The sequence below is a fragment of the Lipophrys pholis genome, assembly GCF_963383615.2.
Source record: "Lipophrys pholis genome assembly, chromosome: 14".
In the NCBI taxonomy this organism is placed as follows: Eukaryota; Metazoa; Chordata; class Actinopteri; order Blenniiformes; family Blenniidae; genus Lipophrys; species Lipophrys pholis.
Window position 1 is genome coordinate 29,030,688 of NC_137633.1, and position 18,019 is coordinate 29,048,706.

General features: G+C 45.4%; 1 protein-coding gene across 2 annotated transcripts in view; it reads right to left on the minus strand.

The window, feature by feature from the left end:
* Nucleotides 1-18,019, minus strand: part of LOC308120196 (unconventional myosin-VI-like) — a 67,957-nt gene that overhangs the window by 6,281 nt on the left and 43,657 nt on the right. The window contains exons 24-32 of one of the 2 annotated variants that reach the window (XM_080480647.1): nucleotides 15,643-15,733; nucleotides 14,816-14,966; nucleotides 6,926-7,134; nucleotides 6,756-6,834; nucleotides 4,771-4,931; nucleotides 4,631-4,681; nucleotides 2,733-2,836; nucleotides 1,805-1,939; nucleotides 812-1,030 (exon numbers count right to left, since the gene is read on the minus strand). In XM_080480647.1, coding sequence (XP_080336773.1) covers nucleotides 812-1,030; nucleotides 1,805-1,939; nucleotides 2,733-2,836; nucleotides 4,631-4,681; nucleotides 4,771-4,931; nucleotides 6,756-6,834; nucleotides 6,926-7,134; nucleotides 14,816-14,966; nucleotides 15,643-15,733 — 1,200 coding nt within the window. The remainder of the gene's footprint in view (nucleotides 1-811; nucleotides 1,031-1,804; nucleotides 1,940-2,732; nucleotides 2,837-4,630; nucleotides 4,682-4,770; nucleotides 4,932-6,755; nucleotides 6,835-6,925; nucleotides 7,135-14,815; nucleotides 14,967-15,642; nucleotides 15,734-18,019) is intronic. The other variant, XM_080480648.1, reaches the window with a different exon arrangement.

An 18,019-nucleotide genomic window follows, 5' to 3' on the forward strand; every position in this document is an offset into this window, starting at 1 on the left:
TATTAATTTTTTTATACATCTTTGCATATATGGTATACATCTTTATATTGGTTCAGTTATGTGCTTTTAAATAAGTATGGTTCTTCCATAACAGATTTGGTGTGTGTTTCCTTCAATATCAACTGGTTCTACAATTTATCACATGACACAATGTAGTATTTAATAGTCCAGATTATATTAGAGTGCAACATTTAAGGCACTTTCTTTTTTTTAATTTCGAGGGGAGGCCCAAATTAGTGAAGTTTGTTCTTTCTTCACATACTCCACATCTTTGGAAAAGGTGGGTGCTCTTCTATTAGGCGGTGCTCTTCTATTGGGAACTTTACAGTAATTAAAACAGAAAAAAGAAAAAAATTCATTAAAGACCACAATTGGAACAGTTGGAAGTCTCCTGCTCTGACTCTGGTTCTGCAGCTTCCTCCTCCACTTGCTCATGGTGAATTGTTGGTTTTTCTCTGTAAAACTATTTTGAAATGAGTCTGTATTTGGGGCTTTAGAAATAAAGTTAAATGAAAACTTTAAATGAGAGAAATCGAGCCTCAACCTTCGAGAAAAATCTTAATCATTACGAGAGTCATTATTTTTAAGGTCTTTTTCTTTGTTTGGCTTTACATTTAATGTTAAATGTTTTTTTGAGATTCTCCATTATATTTTTAACTTTTGTATATTTTACACACTAAATGTCTGGTTGGTTTATGTTAACATTAAAATTCTATTTGATTCTTCCTCATAACTTGACAGCAGTAGAAACGAGCCTGAAGTGAATCAAGCTGATTAAAGTGATTGATCCCGAGCCAGAGGCCTGGTTCACCTGCAACCAGCACGATGGGCCGTTTGTCTGGGTGCAGCTCCATCTGCCGGGCGATCCATGGCCCGTCGAAGTGGGCGTACCACCAGCCCTTCTTCTTGTTCTGAGGGTCCTTGTACTGGTCGGCGGGCCGGATGAAGGGGATGCGGAAATATCGCTGCTGGCGGTTCATGGTCGCTTCCTGAGGCTGGGCGCTCGTTGGAGGAACCGGATTCTGTTCGGCTGCAGAGGAGCAACAAATCATCGTCACAGGCAATAAATATTCACACGGACACCAGAAGTACGACGTGGGAAAGGAGGGAACGCCCCAATAAAGGCCTGATGGCATCAGCAAAGGCCAGGAATAGTTCCAGATCTACGTGAAGCTTTCAGGACGCATCGTATCAAAAGAAGTTCACAGGGAGAGAGCAGAGGTTGCATCTAATGTTCCTGTAGGCCATCAAATATCATATCTGTATATTTCAAATGGAGAAAGAAAGCTGCAGCTGGTGGATGTTCAAACGGCTGCAGAACATTAGTGTGTTTCTGTCTCTGTGGCCGTGAAGCTGGAGAACTCCTAACATTTCAGCCACAAATCACCGTGATGGTGGAGTCAGATTGAGACTTGTCTCAGCTTCATTTTTCTTTTTCATTTTCGAGAAGCAGTAATGAAAGAAATATGTATTTATTCAACGTAATGAAGATGTTAAAACGTGAGCTGCACAGTGGATTAGAGGTCTCAAAGTGAGGTGTGTGTGTGTGTGTGTGTGTGTTGGTTTGAGCTACTAATTAGAAGAAATGTTTGAGACAGAAAGCAGCGGATCATTCTGGTTCTGATGTTTCAGGTTCTGATGTTTTGTCGGCTGGTTGGGAGTGTGGAAACACAGCAGGTCATCCCTTCCTGCCTAACGGCTAAAGAGGAGGAAATAAGCACTAAGGTTCCTCCACGGAGGTGCTCACATGTGACTCTGCTTGCTGCCTGTGAACCCTGAGAGGAAGCAGATGATCTTCACTCACCGTAGTCGGTGATGGATTTGGGAGCCCTCAGATCGCTGCCGTCGTCTGTACGCTTCTTGTTCTTAGACTTCCAGGCATGGTAGACCTTGAGACGGCGGTGGAACTCCTCTCTGCAGGCTGCCAGCAGCTCGATGTCTGAACACAACGGGAGAGTTCAGGAATGTCTGCAGACAGGAAACAGTTCCTCTATGGAAGCACACGGCAGCTCCACTAAGAAATGTGTTTGTATGGATTCTTACGGCTTCACAAACAAAGCTCAACATCTTTTTTTACATCTTTCAATTCAACCTGAATTTAGAATGCAAGGTTTCGTGCTTCGTATTATCGGAATAATTCTGTTCTTTGGTAGCACTCATGGTGTCACCACAGTCCAACTGTCCTGATGAAGATCAGACTTTTCAAACATTTCCTCATGAATGAAGCACGGAATGTTGGAGACATTTCTAATGTTGATGAGACTTTAGAGGAAGTTTGTGTGCCTCCACTGTGACGTACAGAAGAAACCTTGACATGTCCGGTGCTGTGAGAATGCACACAGCCCTTGAACCTCATGTTTCTTTTTTTCCTCATTACCACCAACAACGTGAAAGTAAATGGGATTGACGAATTAGCCAGATGTCCTTGGAATACCACAGAGCGTATGAGTGGCCAAACACGCATCAGAGTCCTGCCTACAGCAGCAATCACTGAGGACCTGAGAGGCAGCCAGCAGAAAAGTGCCTGGCCTGGACAGCGAGGAAGAGCAATAGTCAGCCATCCTCCATAATGTGGATGATTTCCTCTGCAGCACTAGAACACCGGCAGCTGTGGGAACGTGGTGGCGCAGCTGCAGTCAGACTGCTGACAGTCTGTTTTCACTGAGCGCCGTGACGCTGACAGCAGACACACACTCACTGCACGGGAACGGCTTGTATTCTGGACTTCTCACCACAGGAGGTGTTGATGACATCCCGCAGGTCAGCATACTTCCACTTGCTCAGGTCATATTTTTTCACACCGGCAGCAGCTTTGGTGGCTTGAACCTGAGGCCCCCTGAGGTTTGGAAAGAGAGGCAGAGGGAATCATAAGTGTATGTTAGGAGTTCATGCTTCAACTCTGATTATAATTAAAGGAAAGTGTCAGAAACAGGTCATGAACGTCATCTATCTGAAACCAAAATACTATGATTTAATTATGGTGACAGAAACCAATAAATATATGACTTCTTTTAATTCCTCAAGATAGAGCGCAAAATATGGTCACGTTTTAACAGCTTTTAAAATCTACTTTACAGCTATAACTTTAAATCAGTTAGTGTTGCATGTTTATGCTTACATTTAAAAGACCATGTGAGTCTTTGTTATATAAATGAGTGTAATTTGATTCGATTGACCTCAAGCTGCTTAACAGACGCCTGCAGAGCTCTGAGCTTCCCTGCAAAGTCAACACTGCTAATTCAATCATACCAAGGATTTATCTCCTCTATTTACAGTTGGCATCACTGCTAATATGACTGAAAGAGGATTGCTCGTCTACGAGCAATCTTTAGATTACCACTCCCATTTATAATTCATGCTGACTGGAAGGATTAAGCACATTTAAGATTACTGTCATTCTGGCTGAGACGTGTGGTTTGCCCTGGAGATGAAGCAGGAAGACGCACTTCAGATACAAGAAGGGAGAAAAGGCTGGAACCAAGATGAAGACCACGACTTAGTCTGAGGTTTTAGTTCAACAGGAAATGAAGGAAGGGGTTAAAGAAAAGACGAAGGGTGGCCGGGAGCTGTTGGCAGCACTTTGTCTTTATGTTTCTGCTGCGCAGCGTCACGTTAAGCTGTCCTCAGCGGCAGCTCATACACAGAAAGAGTCTGAAAAACCTGGCTGCTTGTTGTTTCAGCCACAGCTGATCACAAAACGCTTGGATCTCAGAGATCTGTGGTTCCTGGACCTGCAGACCACTCCTGCTCCAGCTTCAGGAAAACGTCTGGCTTCACTCACAAAGCAGCTGCAGAAATACGTCACTGGAAGTTCTAATTAAAACACCTGAATGGTTGGACTGGATGAAGATACAAACATGAAATGCTTTTAAATGTAAAAAACTAGTCAACGACATTAGTTAGAACAATAACATTGTGCTGTGACAGAGGTTCTTCTCTGGGGGCAACAGAGAGCGTCAGACGACAGCCACAGGAAATAGCAGGGGGCATCATGACGATGTCTTTGTCCCAATTGAGAGGCAGGAATTGTAATTTTTTTTTTTACCAATAATCAACGCTTTGAGAGGTCTCTTATTTATCAAGAGTTGAAATGATTTGAAAAAGTGTCTGATATCTCAATTTTACACACTGTGAAAGTGCAGTGTTTTTAAATAAAATGATATTGTTAGATTCCAGTTGAAATGTTGGCAACATTTAGATTCTGAAAATATGAACAACCACGAGGCTGTATCATGTCACTGCAGTGACGTTTTATATGATTAGCTACTGTACAGAATAGTGTATTATTCTGAGTATTTGAAGGACAACCCAGTGATGAAGACACATTGATACCAACAGATAATAAGGTAACATGTAGTTATTCAGTGAGAGTGGGGGAAAAGCACAGAGAAAAGTCCGGTCAGTTTGTTCCCTGCACTGCGTGACACAGAGACAGAAGTAATCGAATGCTGCACATTCATTCATGATTCACTGTGCAATCTTCATTTATAATTACACCTAATTATCCTCTGAATGATCAAAGAAGCCAGGTTTTGTTTTGATGAGTGGGAGATTAGGGACAGTGGTGGGATTAATGGAGGAGTGAGCTCTACAGTTAGTGTGAGTCTGCTGGGAGGTGCTGATGTCTTACATGACTCTGGCTGCGGCTGCAGAGATAAGAAGAGCTGAAAAAGACTCATTGCTATGGAAAACAGCAACAGGGAAAGGCTGAGGTCAGTACTGCACGTTTGGATCATGCAAAGGTGTGCATGGCGTTTGGAGGAGTTGTACCTGCGCAGGCCAGCGTCCATCTGTCCGTCCTCAGTGATGAGCTCAGCTTCACTCTGAGCGATTCTCATGGCTAACTCTCTGTCTCGCCTCTCCTGCTCCTGAATGGCTGCACACTGAGCCTGTTCCTCCCTCTCCATGGCCAACTGCAGCTCCAGCTCAGCCTGGACACACACACACACACACACACGCACGCGCACGCGCACACGCACGCGCACGCGCACGCGCACACGCACTCTGAATGAATGAACTATTCCTTTCAGATATAAATTCAAATATAGATTCAATTTCATCATACAAACATTAGAAATGGATTGAATTCCATCTCGTCTCCATCCAGCCTGCTTCAGTTCATGTAATATAAAACTACATGTGACATGTTTGGGGGAGGCCCCAAAGTGCTTTCCATGGTTCCTCACATTCACAGGCCATTGGAGGCTGCAGCCATGCAAGTCACTGTCACTTTGGGGAGAATGGGAGCAGTATCTTGCCTAAGGACACTTTGGCACATCGGGATGGGAATTGAACCTGGAACCTTCCGATTGGCAGAGAAATGCTCTACCAACTGAGCTATGCCACCACAAACACAAGCCAGGAAAAAAAGTGAAGAAGACTCAACAACCTTCCTCCACTTAATTACACAAAAATCACACTTTAATTTCCTTAAAAACAAAAAGGGTTTAATGCTTGAGTAGGCTATTGTTTTGCTTCAGTTTTTATTTTACCACCACAGACTGAAACACAAAAACTGTATTTGAAATCTATATAAACTATTAAAGTCCTACTTCTGCCTGACATTTCTATAGTTATACAACAGGTAGACAGTTTATACAACGCTGCTGCGTGTCCAAGTTAGCGCTTTAATCCACTTAACAAAGCTTTACTGGACAAAACAGGGCACAAGAAAGAAAAACACTTAATCGGTTAGAAAAGTTTATCGGCTGGATTCAATTTAAAATGGCTCGAGTATGAGTATTTTTACTATAAGTAGCCAGGAGAGAGAATGCCTCTCGCCCAATGTGTATAGCTCGTTATAAAAAGCCTACAATGAAGTCCACAAAGGTACTTTTTCTGTGAGCTATTTTGAATATCAATCGATCTCCAGGTGAGAACACACTGCATTATTCATACTGTACAAGAGCTGCCGCCTTGCATCAGCAGGGTGACGTATGAGAACCGAAACATCCCTTTGCTCTGAGCAGGAGAACGGCTCTGGATGGATTCACTCAGGTTTCACAAGAGGATCCCACTTAAAGATGCCAATACAGCTCCTGAGGATGCTTGTCTTTCAGGTTTTAGTGACGGGACTCTCATAGAATAAATAAAGGATCATAGCTGACATACATAACTATAAAAACAGAGGAATGTGAGTGGATGGTGAGAGAAGATGGAACATACATAAGAGGGCTGTGCATACACAACCACCCACCGACAAACCCACCGAAAACCAACCGCCTCAGCAAAAACTAGCCCACGGAAAACCAACCCACCCAACAAACCCACTCCGCAAATACCAACCAACAAACCAACCCACCAACTAAACCCATCCTCCAAAAACTAACCAACAAACCAACCCACCAACTAAACCCATCCTCCAAAAACTAACCAACAAACCAACCAACCCACCAACTAAACCCATCCTCCAAAAACTAACCAACAAACCAACCCACCAACTAAACCCATCCTCCAAAAACTAACCAAAAAACCAACCCACCCATGAAACCCACTTTAGCAAAATCCACCCGCAAACTGACCTACCTTTCAAACCCCCCCATTAAAAACCAATAGATTGACCCGCCCACCAAACACCACCCAGCCCACCCACCAACTTACCCACCAAACACCACCCAGCCCACCCACCAACTTACCCACCAAACACCACCCAGCCCACCCACCAACTTACCCACCAAACACCACCCAGCCCACCCACCAACTTACCCACCAAACACCACCCAGCCCACCCACCAACTTTTGCCTTTTTTACACACCTGTATAATTTTCTCTTCCACCATTCTCTTTTTTCTGTCCTCTTCCTCCTGCTTTCTTTTCAGCTCCATCTCTGCTTTCCTAAAAAGTTCCAGTGAAACATGCGAGGGGTGAAAAGCCTTGTTCAGTTTTTATGACGGTGCCACTCTCTATTCTCCTCATGGTCACACACAGTTTTCTCTCCTCCTCCTCTTGTTTACGCCGTTGCTCCTCTTTCTCCCTCCTCATCCTCTCCTCTTCCATCTCCTCCTCAATGTGTTTCAGCCTCTCGCTCTCTTCCTCCTGCTGCTTCTTCTTCTGCATGGAGGAGAGCAGCTGCTGGGAGCAGTTCACCAGTGCCTGGTACTCCGAGTCGATCTGCTTCCAGGTCATCACGCTGGCCTTGGGATCACAAACAACAGACAATCAGAGAGAGGAGGAGACACCGCCACAGCAGTATCCACAAGTATCATCATGGTAATAAAATCAATAATATTGATTATCCAGAGTTTCAGCTGTTCCTTCACAGACAGTGGATCATCTGATCTCTATGTTCTATGTAACCTCAGCAGCTGTTGCTCAGGAACCCACAGTAGCGACCAGTCGGCAGCAAGATTGAAAACATCAATCGATCAGGTATCATCTGGCTTCTTTAACCTTTGCAACAGTCATTTTTAGTTGGTTTCTCTTTTTGTCCCACAATCGCCCTCAATAACAAGCCACGAAGAAAATTCTTCAACTTTTCAAAACTGAAATATGGTCCACCATGAGCCTGAAGATTACAGAAAACCAAAAGAACATGAAGAGCATTTTCTTTCAAATAACTCAAACAAGTTTAGTCTTTTTTTAACAGACTAATTTTCATTTTCATGCACAAACATGTAATAAGATAGATCTCAGGTGAGGTTCAGGTGAAACATCTCACTATATCAACAACAACAACAACCTGTGATGCCGGTAACGTGTTAATCTCATATGACCACTTTTTTCAGTAATGAGTAATCTAACGAGTTACTATTTCTAAACCAGTAATCACATTAAAGTTACTTCTCCAAGTCGCTGTGCGTTACTATGGTAGCATCCAGCAGGACCAGTTCCTTCTCTGTAAAGCTGCTTTATTATTAAACAGAACCGGCCGCTGCTTCATTCTCCTCCACACACACACACACACACACACACACACACACACACACACACACACACACACACACACACACACACACACACACACACACACACACACACACACACACACACACACACACACACACACACACAGGCTGTTTCCACACCTGACCTGACTCATCTGACCCACCCCCTTCTCCACTCTCAGCCAATCACAGGCCAACTCACTCTCACGGTGCGTTCATATGACACAAAAGAATAGGTACTAACAAACATAATCAATAAAACTTGTCATTGCAACAATAACAAAACTGGAGAGATGTTACACTATTTTAGTCATTTTCCTGAATGAAAAGATATATTGGAGGAAGCCCCGCCTTTTTTCAATCAATCAATCAATCAATCAATCAATCAATCAATCAATCATTCAATCAATCAAAGACTTAATTTGTCCCTGGGGGGGAATTAAATGGTTGCTCAGAGCAGGCAGTGCAAATAAATGAATTGATAAATAATGCAAAGTGTTTTTGGTGGAGTGAGTGTGTTAAATGTGTCTTCACTTATGAGATATCAGTTCCAGTGGAGTGGAGTCCACATGGAGCTGCACTGTTCACTAGCGTTACACACTGAACCGAAGAAACGGGAGAGTCGCACACGTGTAGTTTGCCTTCATCTGTAATGCACCTCACACTGCCGTGAAACCTCACTGTCGTGAACTGCTGCAAAGACAGATGTTTGTTTGTGTGTGTTTCATATAGACCAGGGGTCTCAAACTCAATTGACCTGGAGGCAGTCTGGGTGAGTCTGGGTGAGTCTGGGTGAGTCTGGGTGAGTCTGGGTGAGTCTGGGTGAGGCGGGGTGAGGCTGGGTGAGGCGGGGTGAGGCTGGGTGAGGCTGGGTGAGTCTGGGTGAGTCTGGGTGAGTCTGGGTGAGGCGGGGTGAGGCTGGGTGAGGTGGGGTGAGGCGGGGCCGCATCAGGGATTCCACAAAAAAAGTTGTACAACAAATCCTCCAACGTCATTATGAAGAGTTTTAATGATTTCTTCTGAACACGTTAGTCCTGAACATTAATGGAACATTGAATGAAGACCATGAACGGTTCTTCTGAACATGGGTTCTCTTGCCTCCTCCCTGAGACTTGGCAGCTCTTCTTCTCACATATCTGAGCCACATTTGTCTTGAGAGAAGAAGCAGTTGAGACCCTCAGAATGTCTAGAACAGGGGTCGGCAACCCGCGGCTCTTTGGTCCCTCTGCTGCGGCTCCTTGAGCCTCGGTCCCACTGCAGTACATCCCTGAGTGCGGTGGGCCGGACGGTACGGCACGGTACGGTACGGTACGGTAAGGTACGGTACGGTACGGTAAGGTACGGTACGGTAAGGTAAGGTAAGGCAAAGCACACCCAGACCAACTGGGTCGCGCGGTCCCACTACAGAGAGTTAAATGTAGGGGTTGTGAACGACGCAGGGTTGTAACGTCATTACGCAACAATAGTGGTGTGAAGAACGTGGAATTGCCGCCGCAGCTCTCTGCAGCTGGATCTGCAGCTCACTGCAGCTGGATCCGCAGCTCACTGCAGCTGGATCCGCAGCTCACTGCAGCTGGATCCGCAGCTCACTGCAGCTGGATCCGCAGCTCACTGCAGCTGGATCCGCAGCTCACTGCAGCTCACTGCAGCTGGATCCGCAGCTCACTGCAGCTCACTGCGGCTGGATCCGCAGCTCACTGCAGCTGGATCTGCAGCTGGATCCGCAGCTCACTGCAGCTGGATCCGCAGCTCACTGCAGCTGGATCTGCAGCTACAGCATGAGAGTGCCGATCGTCACTACCGATGCTTCATGCTAATGCTCACAGCCACAGGAAGCGGCAAATGCTCTCTTAAATCTAATAACCGTGAATCACACAACATCTAAATGACATTGAAAGCCACACTACTCACACTCATGGTTCTAAAAACCTGCTCTCCCGCTTAAATCCGCCGTTTTAATAATATGTAGCGTCACAGAGCTGATCGCTGCAATGCATTATGGGAGTTTCTGTTCATCGTGTTTTAGATGTAATTATTGGGGTTATATTAGGTTTGTAGTGTTGGTAATGGTTGTGTTGTGTTTTTATTCCTTAGTTCATGTAGTTAGTTCATCTAGTTTAGTTTAGTTAATTAGTTGTAAGTTGGCAACCGGGAGTGAAGAGGGTTTTGTGTGGGGTGTGGTCCTGCCAAGGTGCTCCTGGTGGTTTAGTGTCAAGACAAAAGTCCATGTAATTTACAGCAAGCTAAAAAGTTAAACTCAACTTCCTGAATTCTTCTTATACATGGCTCACTACAAATTTAAAGAGGTTGTGGGTCTGTTTCATTCTATTACCTCTAAAAATGCATGGAGCTTCCTGAGCTTACAGCCCCTGGGACCTGATTCGGTTGATGCATTTCACAACAACAGCCATCATTGTCAAACTCCAGACATGTGCTGCAAGTCTTCATTGCTTGATCTTGGCATTTGTAGATGATACAAAGTACCGGAAATGGCAACGTCGGAGGTCCACTCCCCTCGTGGGCCGCACTAATATTATACTTTCATATCAAGGTGGGGGCCACAAAATATTGGCCCACGGGCCACAAGTTTGAGACCCCTGATATAAACTATATATGACACATCCTGGTTTGTGACAGTATCAGTAAAAGTAAATACAAATCAGCAGCAGATATCCAGTCAGACTTCCAAAGCAGCAACAAGTGAGAGCCTGACTCCTGTCTGTCCCTCACTCTCCTGCAGCAGCCACAAAGTTCAACACTCCACACCAGAGAGAGAGAGGTCACCTCACCGTGTTAGAGGTCACCTCGCCGTGTTAGAGGTCACCTCGCCGTGTTAGAGGTCACCTCGCCGTGTTAGAGGTCACCTCAGAGGTCACCTCGCCGTGTTAGAGGTCACCTCGCCGTGTTAGAGGTCACCTCGCCGTGTTAGAGGTCACCTCAGAGGTCACCTCGCCGTGTTAGAGGTCACCTCGCCGTGTTAGAGGTCACCTCACCAGGTTAGAGGTCACCTCGCCGTGTTAGAGGTCACCTCGCCGTGTTAGAGGTCACCTCAGAGGTCACCTCGCCGTGTTAGAGGTCACCTCACCAGGTTAGAGGTCACCTCGCCGTGTTAGAGGTCACCTCACCGTGTTAGAGGTCACCTCAGAGGTCACCTCAGAGGTCACCTCACCGTGTTAGAGGTCACCTCGCCGTGTTAGAGGTCACCTCGCCGTGTTAGAGGTCACCTCAGAGGTCACCTCGCCGTGTTAGAGGTCACCTCGCCGTGTTAGAGGTCACCTCAGAGGTCACCTCGCCGTGTTAGAGGTCACCTCGCCGTGTTAGAGGTCACCTCAGAGGTCAGTTCGCCGCGTTAGAGGTCACCTCACCGTGTTAGAGGTCACCTCACCGTGTTAGAGGTCACCTCGCCGTGTTAGAGGTCACCTCACCGTGTTAGCGGTCACCTCGCCGTGTTAGAGGTCACCTCAGAGGTCACCTCGCCGTGTTAGAGGTCACCTCACCGTGTTAGAGGTCACCTCAGAGGTCACCTCGCCGTGTTAGAGGTCACCTCGCCGTGTTAGAGGTCACCTCAGAGGTCACCTCGCCGTGTTAGAGGTCACCTCACCGTGTTAGAGGTCACCTCACCGTGAGTCGCTAACTGTGCTACAGGGACAGACGATGACAAGGTCCCGTCCCCAATGTATCGAGCCTTGAATGACATCTCATGCACTATTCATTGAGAGACACGACTGTAAAGGCAAAAAGAAAAGGAATTGCTGTGGATGCTGTTCGAGCATGTTAGACATGACTGGCTGAACCTGGAGGATCCAATCAGATGTTTCTCACCTCGGGGAACCTGGAGGGCACTCGCCAAGTTTGATCAATTAGCAAAACAGCCTCCTTAAATTCAATTACTGAAGATGAGAAGATTCTTCACTCGGCTCTTCCTTTTTCCCCGAGGTGGTTGAACATATTGATCCCCATAGAACGGATGAGAAAAGGTCAGTTCAGAAAGGCCAGCGTGAGACACGAGGAGAAGGTCGGCTTCTACTGAGTGGAGAATGTCTGCAGAGCTACAGGCATGTGCCTAAAAACCACTCAGCTTCAAATGTCTTCTAATATAAATGAATCAAGGAAAGATTTGTGTGTGTGTGTGTGTGTGTGTGTGTGTGTGTGTGTGTGTGTGTGTGTGTGTGTGTGTGTGTGTGTGTGTGTGTGTGTGTGTGTGTGTGTGTGTGTGTGTGTGTGTGTGTGTGTGTGTGTTACAAATTGTGAAAAATACTGGGAGGAGTTTTTCACAACGTGACATCTGAAATCATCAGCGTTGTTTATGATTACATCTGTTTTTAAAATCCAGTCATCGTTTGACTGTCCAGTCCTACAATCAGTGGAACACTCTCAAGACTCAAAGCTCAAATTAGATGTGATGTTTTCTACATCACCTCACGTCCAGACTTTCCTCAGCCATCAGTAATGGATTTTAATTACTAGCTACTTCCTTTAAAAACATCTAGAGTAGGTATTTCCATGTAAGTCATTTGTAGATAGATAGTGATTATGTCTGTTGATTAGGTTGTGTTATTAACATGTTATTAACGTGTTCTGGTGGTGTTTGCATCAGCTGATCTCTCATCACTGTGTCTCATTCTCTCATGAAGTTCAGCTCAAGTTACGCCACATGTTATTTTAGTGTGTTTGAGTGAATCAGCTTTCATTGCACTGCACTCGTTGTTTTGAAGGGAAAACACTGCTGTCATGCTGAATGATGTTCTTGACAAACACTTTTCTAATATTTTCACAATATGAAAATGGTGAAAGACTGACTGTGAAAACTGGATGTTTCCATTCACTGCTCAGTCATGCTTTGCATGTTTGCATATTTAACCAATCAGATGAGTCCTACTGCTGTGGATTGTGTTGACACCTGATCAGTTTTCACTTCATTAGTTCAGCTTCAAACCAGGACAGAAGCCAGAGGGTCAAAAATCAAGAAAACTGAAAACAAAGTTGTGAAACTGCTGGTGGGAGTCAAAAAACTGAGAAATGCAATGCAGATCAGGTGTGTCTGGATAAAAGTGGGTCCAGGAAGAGGAAGAGCACTGCTATTTGGAAGTTCAGAGAGATTAACATCTATATTTGAGTGTTGTGGAGGAGAAAAAGAATGGATTTCTGCTCCTTTCACTTTATTTCTGGACGTGTCTGAATCAAAAGCTTCAACATGGAGAAGAATGGAGGTTTACAATGATGGAACGAAGCTCTAAAACTGTTTCCATGGTAACCTAGGTAAACACTCTGATTAAAGCTCTTTCACATGAAGCCGTTAAAAGGCTCATTTTATGTCTATAAACTCCAGCTTTCATTTACAGTAGTTTGTAGTTTGTTTTTTAGTTCCTGATGAACCAAAAGTATTCATTATAAAGAAGTTCTGTGGGTTAGAAAATAATATTGGAGCATATCATAGCGGAGTGGAGCGCCCCCTGCTGCCTCACACTGCCTTGCTCAGCGGCTGCAGCTCCTCAGCCGGCGGTCAGAAGGTGAAATAAGACCTGGACGTGACGTTAGTTAGAATAATGTCACCATGAAAAGTGTGGAAAATAAAAGACAATGGAAACTGCTTCTAAATTCTATCTGACGTAGCTGACTGACAGGTGGAGCTCTGCAGTATCTCGAGAGCCTCGGCTCCGCGAACGCGGATTAAATAATCCCGTTCCCTCGTATTATTAACTTCAGGAACCACTTATTATATCGTTCCCACGCGTATTTTAAATTTTTTTCTCTAGAACCACTCTGGGGCTCCGTGTTCGCTGGAGTTTTCAGAAAGCCGGTACAGCCTCGCTTCTGCCTTGTAGGTGGTGATACCTCCAGAGATAACTCTAGAGATACCTCCAGAGATAACTCTAGAGATACCTCCAGAGATACCTCCAGAGATACCTCCAGAGATACCTCCAGAGATACCTCCAGAGATACCTCCAGAGATACCTCCAGAGATACCTCCAGAGATAACTCCAGAGATACCTCCAGAGATACCTCCAGAGATAACTCCAGAGATACCTCCAGAGATACCTCCAGAGATAACTCTAGAGATAACTCCAGAGATAACTCCGCCCCCAGCTGATGACGCGTCGGGTCCCAGTCTGGCTCCTCTTTGGCCCAGGAACGAAGTGGGGCCAGCGTAGCACCAGTTCAGCCCCTGTTTGGCCGGGGCTTTGGCAGTGGAAAGACAAAGAACTGGTGCTGAGTCTGGCCCAGGACCAGAACAGAACCTGGTTCTTTCCGGCGGAAAAGCCCCAAGACAGTCAGAAGAGAGGAGAGTAGAGGGAGTTCTAATGCAGGTCAGGCACCGGGGGTAGGGCCTGACTCCAGCTGAGACCCTCTGGGGAACAAACCTCCCAGTCAGGCAGGTCTGCATGACCACTGCTGACTCAGCAACACAACAGCAGAAGTAATAAATCTGAGTCAGCAAAGGACAAGAGACACATGGATAGAGTCCTCGTGTGAGGAGACATAAGTTGTTTGAATGCAAAGGTGTGAGCGCTCTGACTAGGTTGAGACGGTGGTATGATCTGAGTAACGGAGGGGGCCGGGGGGGATAGACAGCATATAGAGGGACATATTACTGTGCTTGTCAGTCGTCTCAGCGATCGGCGGCTCAGAGTCTTTGTTCTGGACAATAAAGACTGTTTTGCATTGAAGTCCAACTTCTCAGCGGCTTTTTGCTTCAAGACTCCAGTTTTTTACCATTAGAGTTGGAGGATTAGAGGAAATGCTGGTGGGACCTGACGGCTCCACATCTGGTCCTGATCCACACCGAGGATTAATCCACTGCAGTGTTTGGTTATTGAAATTCATATTGTGATTGCAAAATGAAATATCACACATCATATATCCCGTTTCAGGCTTTCCCTTCAGTGTGTGACTGTGACAATCATGTGACAGCGCCTCCATCAGGACCTCACCTGGATCTTCACCAGCAGAGCGTCGATAGAAGCAGCCAGCTCCTCCACCCGTTTAGCCAGCTCCTGCTTGCCCTCCTTCAGCCCGTTCACCACCACGCTGAACTGCTCCGTGTGTTTCTTCAGGTTTCGCACCTTCACCAAACCATCGATTCTATGACAGGGCGCACATAAATATTTCATAAACAAATCAAGCTTTTTGGAAATGTCCCTTTAAAAGGGACTAACTTAACAAATATGTGAGAACATTTGCTGACTACGTTGACTCACAAAGTACATTTCCCACATTGATCCAATTCCCTTCTTGTAATTGTACAATGATGTCTCTTATGCTGAGTGTTTTTAAATCACCTCTCAGCTCATCTTAACAAGGGAAAACAGATGATGAGACCAAAAAGACACAAGCTCAATTCCCCAAAGAGACAAACTAAATACTGTCCACTGAGCCTCTGTGAGGGAGGTAACAGCTTTACTGCTGTGTTCAATACAAATGATTCCCTTGACGTTGAAGCGTTTTTCTACTGCCACATTTCCACTGCACAGACGAAATCACAATGGAAATCATCATCTCCAGCCTGCTTCTCACTCACCACACATTTCACCACCAGGACGTTTCCCGAAGTACAGACTTGTTTCTGTCCACCCATGACCGTGGAGATTTTTACAAATTTGGAGAAGTAGAGCCTTGAAAACCCTCCAGGCATGGATGTATTTCAATACAAGTCAGAGCCAGAAGGAGAGGAAGGTGAAGGACATGAGGAAGTGTGACACCAGGACCAGACTGGAGGACGGTGAAGATGTGTTTGTGTGTGTGAGCAGGCTGAACCCACCGAGGCTTATGCTTCTTCTGACACAGCCACATGCGCACAGCCTTCTGAATCTTAATGCAGGCCATCGCTCTGTAGCTCATCTTGTTTCTCACTATCAGAGAGAAACAACAAAACACTTCAAATGATGAAGTCCTGCATCATTAAATTGTTCCTGCATGCATGAAAACATTATTCTGCAAGAAATTCTACACAGGTTCAGCTAATCCAACTGAAAGATAGAAACTACAAAATAAAATGCTCTTGTGAATACTTCCGTCAACAGTCCGTCAACAGTCCATCAACAGTCCGTCAACAGTCCATCAACAGTCCATCAACAGTCCATCAACAGTCCATCAACAGTCTAACAGTTTATCAACAGTCCATCAACAGTCCATCAACAGTCCATCAACAGTCCATCAACAGTCCGTCAACAGTCCGTCAACAGTCCATCAACAGTCCAACAGTCCATCAACAGTCCATCAACAGTCCGTCAACAGTCCATCAACAGTCCGTCAACAGTCTAACAGTTTATCAACAGTCCATCAACAGTCCATCAACAGTCCATCAACAGTCCATCAACAGTCCAACAGTTTATCAACAGTCCATCAACATTCCATCAACATTCCATCAACAGTCCATCAACAGTCCATCAACAGTCCGTCAACAGTCCATCAACAGTCCGTCAACAGTCCAACAGTTTATCAACAGTCCACCAACAGTCCATCAACAGTCTAACAGTTTATCAACAGTCCATCAACATTCCATCAACAGTCCATCAACAGTCCAACAGTTTATCAACAGTCCATCAACAGTCCGTCAACAGTCCGTCAACAGTCCATCAACAGTCCAACAGTCCATCAACAGTCCATCAACAGTCCGTCAACAGTCCATCAACAGTCCGTCAACAGTCTAACAGTTTATCAACAGTCCATCAACAGTCCATCAACAGTCCGTCAACAGTCCAACAGTTTATCAACAGTCCATCAACAGTCCATCAACAGTCTAACAGTTTATCAACAGTCCATCAACATTCCATCAACAGTCCATCAACAGTCCAACAGTTTATCAACAGTCCATCAACATTCCATCAACATTCCATCAACAGTCCATCAACAGTCCGTCAACAGTCCGTCAACAGTCCGTCAACAGTCCGTCAACAGTCCGTCAACAGTCCATCAACAGTCCATCAACAGTCCATCAACAGTCCATCAACAGTCTAACAGTTTATCAACAGTCCATCAACATTCCATCAACAGTCCATCAACAGTCCAACAGTTTATCAACAGTCCATCAACAGTCCGTCAACAGTCCGTCAACAGTCCGTCAACAGTCCGTCAACAGTCCATCAACAGTCCATCAACAGTCCATCAACAGTCCATCAACAGTCTAACAGTTTATCAACAGTCCATCAACAGTCCATCAACAGTCCGTCAACAGTCCATCAACAGTCTAACAGTTTATCAACAGTCCATCAACAGTCCATCAACAGTCCGTCAACAGTCTAACAGTCCATCAACAGTCCGTCAACAGTCCGTCAACAGTCCGTCAACAGTCCATCAACAGTCCATCAACAGTCTAACAGTTTATCAACAGTCCATCAACAGTCCGTCAACAGTCCGTCAACAGTCCATCAACAGTCCATCAACAGTCTAACAGTTTATCAACAGTCCATCAACATTCCATCAACAGTCCGTCAACAGTCCGTCAACAGTCCGTCAACAGTCCGTCAACAGTCCGTCAACAGTCCATCAACAGTCTAACAGTTTATCAACAGTCCGTCAACAGTCCGTCAACAGTCCGTCAACAGTCCGTCAACAGTCCGTCAACAGTCCATCAACAGTCCATCAACAGTCTAACAGTTTATCAACAGTCCATCAACATTCCATCAACATTCCATCAACAGTCCATCAACAGTCCATCAACAGTCCGTCAACAGTCCATCAACAGTCCAACAGTTTATCAACAGTCCATCAACAGTCCGTCAACAGTCCGTCAACAGTCCGTCAACAGTCCGTCAACAGTCCGTCAACAGTCCATCAACAGTCCATCAACAGTCCATCAACAGTCTAACAGTTTATCAACAGTCCATCAACATTCCATCAACAGTCCATCAACAGTCCAACAGTTTATCAACAGTCCGTCAACAGTCCGTCAACAGTCCGTCAACAGTCCGTCAACAGTCCGTCAACAGTCCATCAACAGTCTAACAGTTTATCAACAGTCCATCAACAGTCCATCAACAGTCCGTCAACAGTCCGTCAACAGTCCGTCAACAGTCCATCAACAGTCTAACAGTTCATCAACAGTCCATCAACAGTCCATCAACAGTCCGTCAACAGTCTAACAGTCCATCAACAGTCCGTCAACAGTCCGTCAACAGTCCGTCAACAGTCCATCA